The sequence below is a fragment of the Megalopta genalis genome, chromosome 6, assembly GCF_051020955.1.
Source record: "Megalopta genalis isolate 19385.01 chromosome 6, iyMegGena1_principal, whole genome shotgun sequence".
Taxonomy (NCBI): domain Eukaryota; kingdom Metazoa; phylum Arthropoda; class Insecta; order Hymenoptera; family Halictidae; genus Megalopta; species Megalopta genalis.
The window spans coordinates 8,740,054-8,761,343 of record NC_135018.1 but is presented as its reverse complement, the minus strand read 5'-3'; the positions used below and the strand labels follow the sequence as shown (position 1 = coordinate 8,761,343).

The 21,290-nt window shown below is 43.4% G+C and overlaps 1 protein-coding gene across 4 annotated transcripts in view; it reads left to right on the top strand.

Annotated features, from left to right (window-relative positions):
- The window catches only part of Ets98B (DNA-binding protein Ets98B), a 104,185-nt gene that overhangs the window by 73,765 nt on the left and 9,130 nt on the right, over nucleotides 1-21,290 (top strand). For all 4 annotated transcript variants that reach the window (XM_033476396.2, XM_033476393.2, XM_033476394.2 and 1 more), the window contains 4 exons: nucleotides 837-1,231; nucleotides 3,603-4,312; nucleotides 7,267-7,421; nucleotides 20,221-20,416. In XM_033476396.2, the coding sequence (XP_033332287.2) occupies nucleotides 837-1,231; nucleotides 3,603-4,312; nucleotides 7,267-7,421; nucleotides 20,221-20,416 (1,456 nt within the window). The remainder of the gene's footprint in view (nucleotides 1-836; nucleotides 1,232-3,602; nucleotides 4,313-7,266; nucleotides 7,422-20,220; nucleotides 20,417-21,290) is intronic.

Genomic DNA, 21,290 nt, shown 5'->3' with positions numbered 1-21,290 from the left:
CGTATCGCTGCATATGTATCTCGCGTATCTCCTGTTACTCTACGCATATCGTCTTGCAGCAATTACGATAATGTATAGTTTATTACTCTGGACTGAAGACGTTAGAACGTAACATTTATAATAATATCGTTTAACGTACATTTTAACTTTTTTTAACCGAATGGATAACGCATTCGGAGATGCGGTGACCCTTAACAAATTTTGTGCGGTTCGCAGACCGAGCTTCGCTCGCACGTCTAACGTCGAGGATCAGTGAGTTTTGACAAAATCCGCTTTCTAAAGAACATTTAATATTTTCACATGTGACAATGATTTTGGTAACAAGCATACGAGGTGTCCCGTAATTATGTTAACGCACCGAAAGAGCAGATTTCTCAGGTCATTTGAAGTAACTTTTTCCTTAGCGAAAATGCGATCCGCGGCTTTGTTTACGAGTTATTAACGAAAAACATTGACGCGACGCGACCCAGCCAACTAACGCACGAAGCCCAGTTTCGCTCATTGGCTCGGCCGTCACGAGTCGTCGCCCGATCTCGCCTCTCATTGGTCACTGTTTTTCGTCAATAACTCGTAAACAAAGCCGCGGATTGCATTTTCGCTAAGGGAAAAGTTACTTCAAATGACCTCAGGAATCAGCTTTTCCCGTGTGTCAACACAATTATGGGACACCCTGTATAACTATAGGATTTCACAGAGGGAATCTTTCAAACGTATAACGAAATTAAAAAGATATTAATACCTCTCTCTCTCTCCCTCTCTCTCTCTCATGCATATTTTGTTAATTAGCCGTTCGACGATGAACAATCATGGTTGAGGTTGGAAATTTTCTGTTCCAGATGCCACAGACAGTGCCCTCCGCAGCCGGCTACTCGCCGTCGTTCGACTACAGCACGTTCCAGTTCGATCTGTCCCTCCTCTCGGACGATTATGTCGCGACAAGCGCGCAGAACGCGTTGAAACCAGCCCAAATCAAACAGGAAGCAGAATCGCCGCGTCCCGGCTCACCCATCGCCACGTACTCGAGCCCGCCGTATCCAGGCGCCGGTAGCGAACTACCGCTGTCCCCCAATTACTCTCGCGACGGCTCGCCAGGGTACCCGACCAGCCCCTACTACGTGCCCAGGAGCCCCCAAAGCGCACAGTTCTATCCGACCAGCCCGGAACCGTCCGCGAAACGACCGGTCAAGAGAGAAAAAAGTCTCGATCTGCTGGCCATCCTGCAGGAGTCCAGGTAATGCGTTCTCTTCGTCGAAACAGCTTGTTCAAAACTCTCGTGCCATCTTCGGGTCGAAGGGAAAACTCGGGCTCCTAGAGGTTCCTGCAATTTCTAGTCGACGTAGTAGAGGCGTTCGCGATCGCCGGGCCGTAGATTTTTATATAGAAAATTTAAAACTCCCTCCGCCAAAACCCTTTGTCGTGCATCCCTGACTCGCGACGGAGATTTCGAGTAACAGCATTCGTACCGTTCACACATTTTGTGCGGTGCCACTGATCGAGATTTACTTACACGGTCAGCGGGAGAAAACCAGTGATGTGGTCGAAAAAATTCACTTTTTAGAAGATATTTCATGTTTGCAAAGCTTGTGTATCAGAACAGAACAAAAGTCCTAGCATGTAAAATAAAGATTTTAAAATTGGAATATTTTCGAAACTGGCAATAAAATTTTGTTCACAGGTATATAACGAGAATTTTTAGGAGGTTTTTTTTCAAATGTATAACAAAATTTATAAAAGTAAATTTTCAGAAAGGTAATTAACACCTGTCCCGCATGTTAAGTATTATCGATCGAGATAGCCGTTCGTTCGATCGTTGAATAAAACTGAATGTACGACATTTAATCGTGTAGTTAATTTAGAGGTCATAGTGTCGTAGGTCATTAAATTAGTCTCGGTATGCACTACAATGTTGTACCATAAACGATAAGTGTTAACCCTTTGTGCTCGACCGGGTGACTCCGACTCACCACTTAAAATTGTTACATAACATTTCAAAATAATTTTAACGTTATTAAATTTGTTCGTGTTTTAGAAACTGTTAAAAATGCAGTTATCGCACGAGTCGTGAAAGTGAATTTCATATATGAGCCGTTTACTTTGAAAGTGGCATAAGTCACTTTACCGTAATGAAAAGTGGTGATTTTTTAATGCTTATACGAAATTATTTATACTGAGAAAAATATCAGTATCCTGAGATAACAAATACAAGTAAATCTTCTCGAAAGTTAGCATCCATATTTTTAAACGTGTTAAAACGCAAACCCTTAAATATATCGACTTAAAAACAAAGTGACTTATGCCACTTTCAAAATAAACGGCTCATATATGAAGTGCACCTAAGTTGTACAAAATGAAGGTACTGTCAGTCAGGAAAATTATATTGAATTCACAGTTAAAATGGCATCGAGAGTGCAAAGGGTTAATACGCAAGAACTGATTTCAGTTTATGGGAGAGGTGCATTTCGATCATTTCCGTAATTTAGAAAGCGTTCGATCATAAAAGTGGGTAGATCGAAGAAAGATAATGAAATGAATCGTAACAGACAAAGGAAACGATGACAATATTATCGTGAGAAACAACATACTGCAACGGATAGCAATAATAATTTCGTACCACAAAATTCTGGTGATGTACAAAGACCTCAGTTACAATGCAATTAATTAATGTTAAAATCAAGACAACTCGAACAAAATTGAGGCTTCCAAGTTGAAATTTTTACTATGATTTGTGTACATGATATTGAAGAAAAATATACTTCGATTGTGCAATTCGATAATTTTTTCACAACAAAATTTTGTTTGTTACTCAAAAATAAAAGTTGAAAAATTAATTTTTACACAATTCGATTCTGTGCAAGAAATACTATAGAAACATAGCTTTTCATAATTTTATTTGGAAAATTACTAGTATATTTGATTTTCAGCTGGATCCCCCCCCCCGCCCCCCCCCCTAATTGAGACAGCTATTTATTTCGCTGCTTATTTAGCTGCTAAAACTCGCTGGTCCCGACGCGACGCGACGTGTCTCAAATAACCGGAATCCGCTGTATAAAAATCGTCGATGGTTCAGAGTTCAGATGATCGTAGAAACGCGTCGAGTAATTAGCTCTCCGATGATAATGGCAAAAGATGACCGCCTCTTCTCTTAATTGTTTCGAGGGGATAGTGGTAACGTAACAGTTTTCGTTTTACCGTTTTACATTCGATCTCCTCGTTTCCGCTGCAAATGCATCGAGTTCGCGTCCGCGTTCCAACGATCGACTGCGACGCGACGAACGGGGAAACTATTAGCGAAAATGATCGTAAATTTCGTAAACGCTTGAGAAACACGAAGAGTTAAGAAACGAGAGTTTATTATTTTGTTTTCTATACCACGTAACAGCAAAATGATAACAAACCAATTATTGTCTAGTATTCTAGACAATATAGACCCTCTGTCATCTAAAAAAAAATTAAAAAAATTCATACCGTTTGGTCCACTTCGAAAAAAGCTGTTGCGTTTTCAAAGGTGTCCGGATACCAATGGGACTAACTGTACGGTAGATATGCGAGACAGCGGGATCGAAATATCCAATGATGACCAGCCCACGTGGTTCTAATTACAGGCTCTTGGCGGAGAGTCTGGGCTACCGAGAGGACTCGACGGACTGCACGGTGCCGTGCACACCTCCCCGAACGGAAGAGGACATCTACAACAGCCTTGACGCGGACTTCTTCGCGAAGAAGGAAGATGCCGTGGTGCAGGGTCATCCGTTGCTGAAGGAAATCCTGTTCAAGGAGGAGCCGCGCGGCTGCGACACCAGCAACCGCAACAACCGCAACAGCCGCGGCAACCGCGGCGACAACGGCGACAACGGTAGCTCCTCCGGGCCGGCGTCCTCCTCGTCGACGGCCTGCTCGTCGCCGGACCCGATCGACCTCGAGACGAACGGCTCCTCCTTGAGGAGTTTGCTCTTCAAGGGTGCCAGAAAGGACTTCGCGGAAGTCGCCAGGGCGAACGCGTTGAAATTGGAGAGAGCCCAGGACGACGAGGTCGGGAATCCGTTGCAGAAGGAGGAGGAGCTCTTCAAGGACAGGCAGAAGAGCGACCACCAGTTGCTCCGGGAGGTCTTGAGGGACACCAGCTTCCAGAAGAAGTACAACCTGAGACCTGTCGACCTGGGGAACGTCGGCACCGGGTTCGTCGAGGACATGGAACCCGGCGAGTGCGTCGGAGACCTCACCAGGGAGCAAATCGAGCCTGTCCTGAGCCTGGCCATACAACAGCTGCAGAAGGACTTTGACAACACCTGCGTGGCGCTCGGAATTCATCCAGGTGAGCCTCTTCGGCTTCGATCCTTGGCTCTGTGTTCTCGTTCAACTTGCTCGTATGGTCTCGCGAGAGTGGGGCCCGTTCAAAGAATTCAGTGACGAGTTGTTATAACTCTTGTACCATTTGAGATATCGCAATGAAATTATCACTAGAAATAAGCAAGAAATAGTAACTTCCAGCTGCCGACGATGAAATATCTTTTGCATTTGTTCAACAATAAATTCCAATCAATTTTCGTTGCTATTTCTGTTTTAACACGTTGACTGCCGCGTCACCCGTATTCGGGTGACAGCAAAAGTTCTCGTCAGGCCACGTCACCCGTAATTCGGGTGACGCTGATTCGACTACTTACAAAGGATTTCCGAAAATATTTCGACAAATATTCTACAGGAGGTAATGAAACTATTGAATTCTTATAAAAATGGTTTATTAAAAAAGTTATTCGCAGTGTGTAACATTAAAACATTCTCTGCAAAGTTGAGGTTGATCAGGACAGCTTGGACATAAAATTGTTTGTTTTTTCAGATATGCTCGTGCCTCTGATCGGTCCATTTCGTATCTTTTATTTGAACTGTAGCTTCCTCGGTATCATCAACATTTCTTTCTTCTTCCATGACCAATTCTCGTAAAATCTCGTCAATAGTATCTTCATAACATTCATTATCACTAAGATTATATTTATCAGTATCCAAATCAGAATCTGACGATGTAATTTTATTTATGCTTCTCCTTCCGGGCAATCCGATCTCTTTTCATTATTAAAAAAAAATAAAGGCAGAGATTTTAAGTTATACCATTCGGTACTCGACAAAGATTCCAACTGTTCATGCAGGAACAGAAACAGATATGAATTAACGGCGCACGCTTCCTATAGCGGCACGGGTGGCCTGTAGGAGATTTTGTTGTAAATACGCGTGGCAGTCAACGTGTTAAAATAGGAAATTCTCTAAATGTGATTGTACAAACTATTTTTTACTTTATAAATATGTATTCTATACTTATGAAATACGTAAATATAACGTTCACGCGGTAGACGCGCGACGCCGCTGCGCGGAACTTCCGCGCATGCGTCGCCTGCCCCCCACTCCTTGCGTAGCTACTTTTCCTGTGAACACTGGTAGATGGCCGTTGAAGCGTCCATGCGAAGGGATCGATCGTAAACTGTTTCCTCGGTGAACGAAAATCGCGAGCATAATCAGCGGCGGGCAAAAAAAGACCGCGTAATTGCATGAATATTATACCCACGGTAATTTGCAGCGCGTCCCACAGGCTCGGCGAAGAAAAAAAAAGTGTTCCGTACCGTTAGAAGACTTAATGGCCACTCGGCTGATGGTGGCATAATAAATATATAAATCGTGGAGATATAGTGGCCGGTCGGTAATAAGAAGGTGCTCCGCGAGCGTCCATTAGACGCTTAGGCCTTCTTGCTACCTTGCCGCGGGCGACGCTTCGACGTTATCTTCGTGGACGTAGGAGCGAGCACGACAGCGACCGGTTCGACTATTAGCGTGTGCCGTGATGTCATGCTCGGAATAAGTTAAGAGAACTCGCGCATCGTGCTCGGCCGCGAGTCATCACCGTCGTTATCGACGTTACGAAATTTCGAGGCTCCGCTCAAGGTCACCGGCCACACTTCCGCCACGCATCCACCGGTCTGGTTCCCCTCGAAACCGTCGAGGAAACTGTGTCGACCACGATGTAAAAACATGAATTCTGATGAACGATTCGTTGCCGTTGCCGTTGCCGTTGCCGGCTTAGAAAGTTCTGTTACGAAATCGAAAGTAGAAAAGAGCCGAGTGAAAGACTATTTTGCGAAATCTCTCGGATTTCTTGTCCCGCGGTCAACGTGGACGGCGAGCACGGTAAAATTTCGAATCGAAGCGAAGGGAAATCGGTAGGCTGAACGAGACGATGATTCATTTTAATTTGATTTTAATACGATTTGTTTATATGTGTACGGGTGAAAATCCATTTTTTTTTGCGATACAAAACTGATAGCCAATTGTTAACCCTTTGCACTCGAAGCCATTTCAACTGTAAATCTAAATTAATTTTTCTGACTTACGGTATTCCCATTTTATATGACAAAGTGCATTTTACGCACACGAAATTTAGTCTCGTGACTCGTACAACAATTAGAGTTTTCATTTTTTCACATCTAAGCTTTTATAATATAAAAATTATCTCGGAACGTGATGTAACAATTTTAAAGCTGCCTCAAAGTCATCATTCGAATGCAAATTGTTAATATGGTACAGAATACGCGAGTCAACGGTTTAGGCCAGGGGTGTCAAACTCAAAAGCTAACTTGGGCCAAATAAACAATGCTTAACTTTAGGTGGGCCGCAAAAAAATCAATGTTCATAGAAACAAATATTTTTATTTTGACTAGTACATTGTAATAAACACATATATAAAGTTAAATTATTGTTTACGTCCTGATACTTGACATCTCTTCTCTGATACTATCTTTCCTATTTCGGGAGAAATTTTATTAGCCGAGACTGCTTTCAAAATTTCTAATTCACATTTCTATTTTATTTTTACTTTGCGTCGGATATATTGACTGGGCCGCAAAAATGTTCATCTCGGGCCGCGAGTTTGACACCCCTGGTTTAGGCGAACAGTTTGTGTACGCTGGTTTTGAATTTTGCGACGTTGGCCGCGAATATACTGATTTCTCTCTAAGATCGCGCACAAAAATGGGGGCAAGTTTTGGAAGAGGCGATGCGATTGCTCGTGCCTTGCGTCTCGTTTTTATAGTTGTCGACAATCGGTAACTATAAAAGTGAGCCGCAAGGCTCGAGCAATCGTATCTCTCCTTTCGAAATTGTCCATTTTTGTGCGCAATTTGAGCACGAATTAGGCCGAAATTACTGCGTGTCTATCCTCTCGCTATTCTCGTTAACAATTTGAAGTGTCCTGTAAAAAACGTTCGATCGGCGGTGTTGTTGCAGAACCGCGACGCTGGAGCGCGGCGGACGTGGCCGCCTGGATACAATGGGCCAGAAGGCAATTGCAGTTGCCCTCGGTGCCATTGGAGAGCTTCAACGTCGACGGCGCGACGTTGACGTCGCTCACCGAGGAGGAATTCTGTCAGCGTGCACCTCAGGTGAGTCCGATTCGCTCCCTCCGCGATTACGCCGGCCTAACCCTTCCGCCTTCTCCGGTCCTTGGCTCGTTAACCCTAAGAGAATCGAACGTCGAGCATCGGAGGTGTTATGCAACACGTTTCCGCGCAGAAATAAACGGGAATAAATAGACATCTAATGAGAAATCGCGTCGGTCTATTCGCTCAAACGCGACGGAGACAGACGAGTCATCCGATGATATATAAATTTAGATTTGTTTACGATCAACGGGGTAAATAATGCGAACAGCCGAGTCATAAATGAATCACGACCGCCGCCTGCTACGCTCAGACTCGTTATCTGCGATGCCACTGCCGCCGCGGACGTTTTTTCTAAAGAGGTTATCTCGCATTCAGCCAAGAATTTACAAAAGATCTCGTGTTCGGCGTTATCGCTGATGTGAAACTACTGCAGACGATAATGCAGGTGGCGAAATGTTTGCGCCAATTGTTTTCCGAACAGCAACGACATCGGCGACTACAGTAAATCCTGCCAAATTGTTCCTCAGCTTGGATACGAAAATGGACCGCTTGGGAAGCGGAGAATACGATTATACGAGCCTCGCGGCTCGTTTTTACAGTCGGCCGATTGTCAACACAACTATAAAAACGAGCCGCGAGACTCGAATAATCGTGTCCCCTCCTCCCAAGCGGTCCATGTTTGTATCGAAGCTGAGGGACAATGCGAGAGAAATTACTGTACCGTTCGTTCGACTGAAACGTCCGTGCTCGAGATGTCTTGTCTCGGACAAATTCTTACGGCCTCGTTCATTCGACCGCAGTTGGCGCAAAAACCAAAGCAAAAAAAAAAGAACATGGCAATTGGTCCAGAACCAGACCACTCTCCCACAAATTATCCGGTTGGAAGAGTAGACTTTCCCAGAGGAAACTGGTCAACCAAGAAAGCCTTGAAAACGCATTCCACGCTCGCATCGAATCGAGCGCATAAAGATAGAAGCAAAACGTTCGACGAGAGTCTTTTCTTTTACTTACAATGAAACGCTAACGAAAACCACTCGACCATCGAACCTCGCGCGCCGACGCTACCGTGAGACGCGAGAACGTTTCTCGTTTCATAATTTCCGTAACCTCTTCTCACCGAGCACGCGCCGCGCGCCGTTTTCATCAACGATCATAGATACGATGAAAATGTTTACACGAACATGGCGTGTCACGAATGTGCGCCCGTTTCGGCAGAGCCGACTCTGCTTGGAAATGCAATGAAACGAAACGCATTTTCTTCCTGGCTACTCAGGGAAAAATTAAACTCTAGGATTAAAGATAATCCTAGAATTAAATTCTAGGAACTCTAGGATTAAAGATAACCCTATAATGATCCCTGGAATTTTTTTTCACTGTTAAATTTAATTATAATATAAAAATGAGGAAACAATTTTATATTATAATATTATCTATATAATATATATAAATGAAGAAATTTTATATTATAATATTATATGTATATATATACATATTATATAGATAATATTATAATATAAAATTTCCTCATTTATATATATATATATATAATATAATATTATCTATATAATATGTATATATATAAGATATAGATAATATTATAATTTAAAATTTCCTCATTTATATATATATATATATATATATATATATATATTATATATTATATATTATATATTATATATTATATATTATATATTATATTATATATAATATATAATATATAATATTATAATATAAAATTTCCTCATTTATATATATAATATAATATAATATTATCTATCGATCAGTTTATTATATTAATATTTTAATAGATACGTTTCATCGCGATAACACCATTGTTTTCGATATAACATATTTACCCTGCTTGCGTGCAAGGCCAGACGGACGAAAATCTTAAAAGTGAACGTTGCACTGGCTTCAACGGAGATCCCTTGTTTCGCGATACGATCGTAATAGACTAATTAAGCAAATGTGGAAGAACGGTTTTTCATAACCGATTTTGTTTTTCAATTTACATCGTTACGTGATTCAGTCGACAACGTTGTTGAGTTTAAAGTCTTAACTATTAAGCTTTCTTTCTTTTTATTAAGTTTCGACCACTTTTAGTTCTCCGACATTTCGCGAACGTCATAATATCGTATTAACACATTACCGTCCGGATGACTAAAAATCGTTAATTTCTTTTTGTATTGCTCGTGAAATGTCGCAGAACTAAAAATAGTCGAAACTTAATTAAGGAAAGAGGCTTAATAGTTAAGACTTCAATTCTCGTTGTTGAAAGTAAGAACCCCTCTTCAATATGCCCGTTACACGCAACAATTTTCGCGCGAACAGCCCGTACCGTATTGTGTTAATATCGCGTAATTATTGTTGAGAAAGTCAACTTCCTATTTTTTCTCATGCGGAAGTGAATTTTCACACTCGAAAATCGTGATTCGGCTCCGGTCCGATCACGCGCCGTACGCGTGCATCTGTTTAATACTTTGCGCCGGTTCTCGACGAACGGAGCATAGGAGCAACGGGGATGTTTATTTACATCGGTCGACGATCGCGCGTACAGTTCCGCCGCGCGCTTGCGATCGGCAGCGGCGCGCTATCGGTTCTGCGATCGATTCCGCGAATACATGGCGGGCGTCCATTTTCCAGCGGCGAGCGCGGACGAGGAGACGAAATGAAAACGAAAGAGAGACGCTGCGCGCAGCGGTCGATATAGAAACTAATGACGCGACTCAGCCGAGAAACGCTCGCGGACAAGGTCCGGTGAAAGTGAATTTCCTGGAAATCGGCAGCGCGGTTTGTGTGTGTCCACGTTCTTTCCTTGTAGTCGAACGGGGCGAAACGATGGCATGAGTAAGCGCATCCGACGTAATAATACGGTTCGCGGGCCGCTTAACAGGACCAGGATTCTCCCGATGCGCCTTTTCAATGCATCGTTTTACCGTGCAAGCGGTTGCGAGATGCCTGGATCGAATGCACGGGGACCGTTGTGCCGAGTACGAGATCGGCTCCACGACGAAATAACTATGTACGTCTGCCGTCTCGACGCTCGGTTCCCCGGCATTTTACTATTCCAGTCGAGCCGCGAATGCAAAAGACTCTCGCGGCTTCGATGTTTAGAAACGGCCATTTGTCTTCGCGCGAGATTAGCAAAACCGGGGGGGGGGGGGGGCCTCTCGCGTCGCGGACGTTTCTCGTATCCATTTCGCTCGGTTTTTGCTCGGTTCTCGCTTGGTGTTGAACCTACTGCGCCCCCTCCCCCCCCCCACTCCTTCGTTGTGTTCGTCTTCCATGCCACGGAGAAACGGTACTTAATTCTTGTTATCTCGTTTCATACGTTTCGCTGCCGGGAGATGTGGATTTATGTTTGGTCACATGTAACTGATGGCTTTGATGCGGCTGCCGCCGAGATAGCTTCATACGCGGGTTTAAAGACCGGAGCAGAGACGTCGGTGCATTATTTAACGTTTTCGGCGGTGCACGCTCCTACGTGTTGCAACTATGTACGCGGCTCCTAATAAATATTGTTCCCGCGTATTGATTACGCTCGTCGCCGGGATGAAATATCAGACTCGGAAGTGTTTGCGAATACTTTTTACGAACCGACGCGCCGCGCCGCGCAACAAGGAGGCTTGTTGCGCCGATGCGTGCTCCACGGTAAATAATAATCGTTGAGAAGAAATAGGTGATCGTCGTCGTCGTCGCCGTCTTTCCGGCCGACTCGCGGTGGTCGGTTTCCGTACAGAAAGCGGGGAAAAAGCATATATGTAACAAACTATATATATAAAATTATATATTTAAGCTTTACTTTTTCATCTTATATTACTAGTACGTATATTTGGGTTTTTGTTGGGATAGAATAATGTAAACAAAATGCAGTGTTCTAATTGTAAACAAATATTTTAAAGATACAATCTTTGTTTTCAATTCGATTCTATTAAATCGAACATCCTCTCGATTGTTTCTTTGAGAAATGTTTTCGATCTCTTGAACATTCGTTTCTTCACACTCGACATAAACGGGTCGGATGTGAGCAAAAGTCTATATATAATTTAAAAAAAACAATTTATAATTATTCTCATTTCTCAATTTTTATTTTGTTATTAATATGTATGGCGTCGCTCTTCAAAACGCGATCATCGAAATCGAACTGATAATTAAAAAATGAAATGAGAATTCAACATATCCAATTGGACACAATTCAAAAAATATAAGAGATAAAAATGTGTCCTGTGGCGTAATTTAAGTGCATACCAAGTACGTTGAATTCTGTAGAAAATTATTTATTTTCAAAGAACGAAATAATTTTATAGATGATAATATAAATTTAGAATGATTTGGAGATGGGCCACTTTGAACCCATATAGCCGTGTCCAAAATTGGAAAATGGTAAATAAAGATCGTAGTAAATAATAAGACACATGTTTAATTGAACATGTGGCTTAAGCATGGCTAAGCATAAACCGACTTTTTTCTGCTCTTTGTATGGAAACCGACCATGTATTGTGCGACGCATAAAAACGATCGAATCGGACTTCGATTCCAAGGTCGTGAAGTTTCTCCAGCTAATCGATCTCGTAATTATACCGCTTTTGCATAATTGCTACGAAACTTCTGTCATTTCTCACAATATCTTCATTTGCGTTTGTTACCGTACAAGCGCAACCTGTGACGCTTCGAATTAAATTGCATCACCAGTTGTTTTGACTTCAAGCTACCTAGCATATACTTCTCTCGTATTAAATTGGAATGATCGGTGAATTTTAACGTTCGATCTGTCACATGTTAACGCGATTAACATATACACATTGCTTTGCAACAACGGCAAGATCCTTCTTATTCGGATTTCGTGCGATTAATTACCAGACCGCTGGTTTCGCGCGGTCGTCGAAGGCGAGAAACAGACGTGCACGTGGGACCTTGCAGTTAACGCAAATCATTTTTATTTCCTGTAAAAATCCGCAGTTCAGTTACTATAACATGTACCTACCTCGGTAAAGAAAATCGTTCGCGAAAACGTTTCTACAATTTTCAATAATAATCCCAGAAGATGAAGTCGGAAGCAAGTCACCGGTAATCTCGGTCCCAAAATCGGCGCCGATCGAAACGGATGTTTTGCGACCGGAGGTTAGGCAATGCCCGAAAAGCGTCGTCCGTTAACCCTTTCGGTACGAGCGCCGGATATATCCGGCATCCATCTGATGACCAATATGGACGAGTGCCGAATACATCTGGCATCCATGTAAGCCATATTTCTGTAGGCCCTTTACAGAATGTTTACAGGAAACATTTAAAGAAAGATTTAGAAACGGATTAAGCACAGTCGTTACTTAACGCTTAAGAAAATCTTCGTGCAAAAGTGGACTGACCCTGCGTTATGTGCGCATTTTCGACGCGGCACCCCGTACAGTGGGAGTGTCACGGCGGCCAACGCGCTCGTACCGAAAGGGTTAACGGTTGGCGTCCATCCAGCACGGGGAACAGGATAATAACTCGTTCGGTAATGTATCGAACGGATCGACCGGATAATGGTCCCGATTCCCGATCCACGATGGGACCGGGCAGAATTTTGCAATGCAAACGCCTAGCCGGCGAGGAGTAACGGTCTAGTTCGTAGGGAAGCGATATCGGCAGACGATCCCTGTCTCTTGAAATCGTACGTACCGAATGCAATAGAAATTAATGGCGAACAAAATGCCTGCGCATCGTCGGCGCATCGGCGCGTACGGGGTTAAGGTAGTCATGCATAATGGATTCAGCTTTACGTCTTGTAATTGGATAATTATACTGCGCCGCGCGGTGCGCGCTACGGCAGTCCCCGTAACATGGAATCACGAGCATGCTCGCGGTTATGCGCTATCTATAATTTCGTAGATTCTTCCCTCGTTTGCACGGCCTTCGGTGGGATCCTACTCGCTTTATTTCCCTCCGCGACAAGCGAGTCGATGCACTATCCCTTTCAAATTCCTAAGCGAGGCTCTAGCCGTCTTCGCCGTTCGTTCCAAACTTGCCGGAGCCGCGGAAAAGTTCATATTTTCAGACGTTTGCGCGGCTGGAAGCAAGATCGATCGCTTTTCGTCAATCTTTTTGCTTCCTCTTTTATTTATATAATATAATGAATTATTAATAATATTATATAATAATTAATGAGTTATTAATAATATTCTAATAATTAATGAATTATTAATAATATTCTAATAATTAATTAATTATTATATAACTATAATAATAATTAATATTAATAATATTATAGAATTAATACGTATATATTCCCTAGAAACAATATATGTATTTACTGTTGGGTTGGCAACTAAGTAATTGCCGATTTGTTCAATGAAATAAAAAATTTTTTTTACTTGGAACGAAGTTTAAACTGTAATGTATTTTCCATTTTGTTCGATGACCTTTTGCCATCTCTCTGACAACTTGAAAATTCCACGCACGTAGAAAGTCTGATCCTTTCGGCCAAAAACTGAGTTAAGTGAGATTTTACAGCGTCATCATCGTTAAAAGTTTTACCACGAAGGGAGTTGTCCAGGGATCGAAATAAGTGGTAATTCGATGGCAATTACTTAGTTGCCAACCCAATAGTTCGAAGTTAAGTCGATCTCTGGGAATTGTTGCTAATTTCACATAGGAAGGTATAAATAATAATACCGACGACCAGAAAAGGTGCACTGGCCCCGCAACCGGTACACTTACCCCATAACTGAAGCCAAAATGCACATTAACGCGTATAACTTGTACGGGCTACTTTTGTTGATTCGTTTGTACGTTAGATTTTTCATTTTTCCTTCCACGCTATACAATCCAATCAGCTTTCAAGCGTACCTTGAATTATTTCAACGCTCTAAAATAAATATTCCCCATAAAAATCGGAGAGATCAGCGTTTCCCAGGGACGGCGACGAAGTGAAATATTAACGCGGATTGGCCTAGAACAATTAAGACAGGACCGTCCATGTATAATTCATCCGACTCTCGCATCTATTCTATTCAGGACGTAAAAGTTTGAATTTCTCAGGACAGTTCGTTCCCTGGTGGATCGCATAAATCGCTCGATATCGATCTAGTTATCCCGGATCCCTTAATGCTCCGGATCATAATTCATGAGCAGCCAGACAGGAGAGAGGCGGTTGCTAGGCGAGCAACGCGCGCGGACTTGGCCAGAAATTGAACGGCGCGGCGCGAGTCAAAGGTCGAAGAAATTCGTAGCGGTCGCGAACACCCGAAGAAGTCATTAACGTATCCCGCATTCGTTACGGGCATGGATATTCGGCTTACGAGCCGGAGCGGCGCGCGGCCCGCAATACATAGTGGGAATCCGACTCCGGAGCGATCGCCGGCACGCCGGTGCCGGTGCCAGTGCCGGTTCCCATTGCCACGAGCCACGGACATAACCGGGAATTGCGGCTGAAATTACACGGGGCGCCCCGCGTCTTTATTTCGATCGTACGCCACCCGATTGTCCCGCCAGAGAAAAACTGTTCGCGGCGTAACGCCGGTCCGCGCGCGTCGACCCGACGGGAGTCTGCAATTTGCGTCGGTTGCACTCCGATTTCCCGAACGACTTAATATACATGCCCGTGATTCGGACCGTCCGCGCTTTCGGCCGATCTCTGAGACCGTTCGACCGGCATTAGCCTCGATCGCCGGTCGTCGGTCGTCCGGCATCTTCCACGAGCACGACGTACCGAGCTCGCGTGGGAAGGTAAGGCTTCCGAGTGAAAAATATGCAAATGATTCGCATGCCTCGCTACGCGGCGAGGCAGCAACGCTTTCCGAGCAACCGAGCGAGCGATTACACGCTACTTTCTCGTTAGACGTAATTGATAAATGCCGCGCGCCGCTCGGCCAGGGACTCGGCTGGATTAAGGTCAGGTGCGGAAAGAAACGACGCGCGGTGCGTGACTAATTAAAAATATTCCGATCGCTCTGCGTTTTCGGATCGAAGGCGACAAATCGGCGCGCACGCGTGCTCAATGGAAATACGTTTTTCTTCCACGCATTCCGAGCACGCTCTACTTATAATCGACGAAATTGTATTCGGAATCCTTCAGCATCCTTGTCGACTGCCGATAGAGTTTCCTGGTCCCGCCAGCGAGAAATGGTAACATAATAACACAAATAGGAAGAACATTAACCTTTTAGGTACGGCTGAATTCTGCGCGAGGCTATTTCTCTGGACGGCAGAGTCTGATACTGTATATTCTGTCTGCATATACAGGGTGTCCCAAAAATGGCTCGCAATCCGAAAGTGGCGGGTTCCTCAGGCCATTTGAAGCAACTTTTTTCTTTACACAAATTTTCTCCGAGGCACCGTTAACGAGTTATTAACGGAAAACAGTGAGAACAGAGATCAGCTGCCGCGAGGTGGCCGAGCCAACGGCGCCAGCGGTCGAGCGGTCGAATCCCAGCTCAGCTGGCGTGAGTCGGCCGAGCCAACGGCGCCAGCGGTCGAGGCGGTCGAATCCCAACTCAGCTGGCGCGAGGCGACCGAGCCAATGAGCGGAACTGGGCTTCGTGCGCTGGTTGACTGGGTCGCCTCGCGTCAGCCGTACTCGATTCTTATTGGTCACTGTTTTTCGTTAATAGCTCGTTAACGGTGCCTCGGAGAAAATTTTTGTATAGGAAGAAGTTGCTTCAAATGATCCGAGGAACCCGCCATTTCCGGATTGCGAGACATTTTTCGGACACCCTGTAGACTGTTGTAAATCGATGTGAAGACAAAAGAAGTGTGAAACAATGCATATGAAGACGATTATTTGGTTCATATGATGAGCGAGTGAGCTACTAGAGCAAGCCACTATAGTGGCGCGTCGTCCAGAGAGATGACATCCGCGAAAGCCACTATAGTGGCGTGTCGTTCTGAAAGATGACATCCGCGAAAGCCACTATAGTGGCGTGTCGTTCTAAAAGATGATATCCGCGGAAGCCACTATAGTGGCGCGTCGTGCCTAAAAGGTTAATAGACTGGAAGAACATTAAAAGCCTAGAAGAACGCAGCATGCTATTGTAGAAATTGTTCAATATTTAAACAATATAGAATATGTATTGATTAGGAAAGGACTAAACGTGATGAAAACAGGAAATATCGCGTACCGTATCTACAACTAGGATTACAACTACTTCACTTAATTCTACAACTCGCAACGCTCCTCACTCGACGACTCTCGAACACACTCTGACCACTCCAAACACGCTCCTTCGACACACTGCCTGCCTTTTCCAAAAACGTGACAATCGCATCCGCCGGCTCTCCGTCGCCAAGGGTTTTTCCCATCTGACCCGGCCTTCGCCAACGTTTCTCTTTTATTGCCTACCATAAATACAAAGTCTTAAAACTACGGTCTCCTAAGCCTAACACTCCTCCTCGTCCTAAACGTACCCACTAAATTACGATACTACACTATTTTTAAAATAATTAAAACTATTAACACAAGAAGGTGCATTCTTATCAAATTCTTATCTCTTGATATCGATGTTGGAAACTTTCATTTTGCATAAAGATCCGTACAATCTATGCGGGCCCTGCATTAGATGCGGAGATATCGGAAGAACGATTAAGGACGTTATACGTATCAGTGATGAATCAGGTAGTTACGGGAAAGGTGTCCATCTGCTGGCGAGCGCCGGAGGCAGCTGCCACAGGCTCTTCCGAGAAGACGGAAAAGCAAACGGGTACCGGCAGATCCTCCTCACCTTTTCCCGCTTCCACCGTTTGCCCCATTCCGCCGGCGCAACGACTCGAATGCACCGTTTTCCGACGACTAGAACTCGATTCGCGTTACAATTTTCACGTCGCAAGCAGAAATCCTAGGCGACTTACGAGTCGCGTCGTCTGCCACGTGTGCAGCCTGTAGTCCAGTCTGTGCAGTCACGGTCGTAGCGCAGTCATCTAACAATAAAGTGCGTTCGTTGGAGTGTTCCTCGTCCCCTCTTCCCACTTCCATCGTCTCCTGGCCCGTCGCGTCGCGTCGCTGCCCTGCGCAGCTTCCACCAGCAGCAGGATTAGCGCACGTGCGCGCACTGCAGACAGTGCGCGGACGATGGACGCGCTATTTGCCCAGCAGGAACGATCGAAAAGTAGGTCAACTCAGTTGCTTGAATGCCTGGCTAGCTGGCTGACTGGTTGGTTGGTTAGCTGACTGACTAACTGGCTGGTTTGTTTGTTTGTAAAGTGTTTATTTATAAGGCATACAGAATTATAGCGGAACTTAAAAATAACTATAAAAATAAACGAAAAGTTCTTATAAAATATCGCAATACTAATGTATAGATGAACATTAGATCTACAAATTATTATTTATTAGTCGGAGGAGTATCGGAAGATCACCCCTCGTTAAACACAAAAATGTCGCAAATATATCTATTTCAGTCTTGCTCCCCAAAAGCCTTTAACAAAATCGGAGCTCGCATAACTGGCTGGTTGGTTGGTTGGCTGACTACTTTGCCTGACTGCCGCAATGCTGGCTAGCCGACTGACTGGATTGCTCGCGACTGTCTGTGTTGCGTCTTTAGACGCTTTCTCTTCTACTGCGGCGCGGCGCAACGACAACAGCTCCGTCGTTGGAATTCTAAGACCCGTTTCACACGTAGATGCTCGTGTATCGCGACACGCGTATGCGATACATCGTTCGAGACGAGGAGAAGTATCACATTACCGTATTGCCGTCTGAACGCTCCCATTGACTTACATTTACGAATTCAACGTTCATCGAATCGTCTTCACAATAAAGATAGGGAAGTGTCGAAAGGTGCCGATGCTTGATTCTCGATGCTCGAACTGTGGGGTCCACTTTTTCCTGAGAATTCGTTCGGTAAAGACCTTCCTCGCGAGCCGTCTAATAAACATATTTTTTTTACGAGACAGTACCAGTGAACACGAGCATTTCGTTTTAAACTATAATTTCTAATAGCAGTAATAAACGCTAAATACATAAAGGGTGTCCCAAAAATGTCTCGCAAACCGGAAATGAGAAGTTCCTAGGATCATTTGAAGTAAGTTTTTCCTTAGCGAAAATGCAACCCGTGGCTTCGTTTACGAATTATTAACGAAAAACATTGACCAATGAGAGGCGAGCTCGCCCAGCGTTTGGCGGCCGAGCCAATGAGCGCACCTCTCATTGGTCACTCTTTTTCGTTAATAACTCGTAAACAAAGCCGTGGATTGCATTTTCGCCAAGGACAAACTTACTTCAAATTATCTCAGGAACCTCCCATTCTCGGATTGCGAGACATTTTTGGGACACCCTGTATATATTAGTTTGCTGTTACTTTATAAACTGCAGAAACGTACAGCAGCTTAATTTCCTACGAATGAAAAAGTTTGAAACCGTTAGAAACACGCTTGTCTCTGAATGGCGACGGATCGGACATTCGTGTAACGATGGACAGCCTGCTTGAGAAACGTGTATCAATTAATTAACGAAAATTTTGCGACCGCGCTCGTGCCGCTCGATTCGTTCGTATCGCATCAAGTGACCGCGCATCTTTTCATTGAAACGCATCTTTCCGTAGGCCGCTCGGTTGCCGTTGCCGTTGTCGTTGCCGTGGCCGTTGCCAAGCGGCTTAATTGTTTTACATTACCAGAGAACTCCGACAGGGTATTATTAATCCTCGGGTATGATAAATTTATCTACTTTATTATCTCCGGCCTCTTCTCTCCTTTCCAGCAGTCTCCTCTTACCGCCGAATGCCAGCCGCCGCGAAGTAACCGAACACATTTGCGGAATGTCCTACCTGTACCGAGGGGACAGGTATTCATGCAAATGAAGTCTGTATGGAGTCATTCGCGATAACGTCGTTTTCGTAAACGCACGGTACCGAGGCCTGCGAACGCATTACCCTGATCCTCTTTCATGAATATTGAACAAAGTGTAATCTGTAATCGTTCTCGTAGAATCTCCGTAAACTGTGAACGACTCGGTCCCGAAACCCGAGGACCGCTCGCGCGACACCACGAATATTCGCCATTTAGCTCGCGCGATTCGTTTCGACCGATTTGTTGCGTGTGCTATTATCGTGCATTCAATTGAAAAAATCCGCCTACGCCTCCTGAAACTTCGATCGAACTCGACCAAACGGCTACAATTTGTTTCGGATGTTGACGCTATTGGACGATGCGCGGCAATATTTTTTTTGCATAAATTGTAATCGATTGGAACGATAACAAAAGTGAAGAACGCAAGAACTGCGATCTTCGCGATCTTCGCGATCTTTAATTAATTCTATTTATTATTATAATCATATATACATATATTCATAGTAACGTCTATCGACGCCGCTAAAACGTTTTGCATACACAGACAGTTACCGGGAGTCTAAAATTTTGTTACATTCTTAAAATTATTTTCGTCGTTCCATCCAATTGTAGTTTTTGAGATTTCAAAAAATGGGTGATGGTCTTTAAAAAATCTGAAAGAAATTGGAGTCGCTCGATCCAATTTGGAAAAACGTTATTCCGTTGTATCGCTTTGATTGCCGCATCGCGGCGAAACAATTTGCTCGGATTTAAAAATTCGTTCGCGCGGATTTAAAAATTCGTTCTCACCCGAATCTATCGAATTTTCCTAATTTTATTAGGATTCGCAAAACCGCGTGCGTAAAATCAGATATTTGAATTCGATGAAATCTCCCAGTCTTGCAGCCGAAGAGTTGCAAGGTGTTTCAACACAGACTTTTCTACCGATTGCGGGTGTATGTAAAACGTTCGTACTGTATGTGCTGGAAGAACTTTGGAACGGTTCAATTGAAATTTTCCGCATAGTCGATAGATCGATGACATTCTTCGTTTGTTGTTTCAGTGCGGAAGCATGTTGCACGCGCAGCTGGAAATTTGGAAGGCAGCCGTCGAAGAATCGCCGCGCAACACGTTGGCGGCTTCCTGGAGTCCCGCTGGCGTCGTTCAAACCCCAAACAACTCGACAGGCTCGTCCGCGATTGGAAACGCAACCAACGTCACTGTGAAAGGCTCGTCCTGCAGCGTGGACTTCTCCGATGGTGAGTCGCTCTTCGAGCCTCGAGTCTCGTATTCACGATCAGCCTACGATTGATTTCAATTAATTTTCAATTCATTTTTTTATTAATTTCTAATTCTTTTTAAATTAATCTTCAATTCATGTTTAAGTAATTTTCAATTTATTTTTAATTCATTTTCGATTCATGTCTAACTAATTTTCAATTCATTTATTTTCAATTAATTTTTGAATTAATTTATTTTCAATTAATTTTCAATTAATTTTCAATTCATTTTCAATTCATTTTCAATTCATTTTCAATTCATTTTTTACTATTTTTCAATTCGTTTATTTTCAATTCATTTTCAATTCATGTTTAACTAATTTTCAATTCATTTTTTACTATTTTTCAATTCATTTATTTTCAATTCATTTTCAATTCATGTTTAACTATTTTTCAATTCATTTTCAATTCATGTTTAACTAATTTTCAATTAGTTTTTTACTATTTTTCAATTCATTTTAAAACATCTTGGCATCTATTTCTCTAGTACCTTATACCTTCACTATCACCTACAGCATATTGCTGGGCCTGCTTTTAAAACGCTTGACTCCATTTTTCGCACCTCTTCATTATTTTCTGACATCGCAATCATTCGCCCTCTGCATATCTCTCTTGTTCGTCCTATGGTTGAATATGGAAGCGCCATTTATTTGTAAGCTATAAAAGTACAGACACGTTTGAAATGACTCGATACAGTGTATCAAATAAGTAAAAAAAGAAGAAGATACGCAATTCCTTAAATTAATATGATGAAATTCTACGCACTATAATAACGTTGCAAAATGATATTAACCTTTGGACGGCGGCCATTTTTCAGCATTTATGGTAGCCACACTTAGATCCATTCAAATCT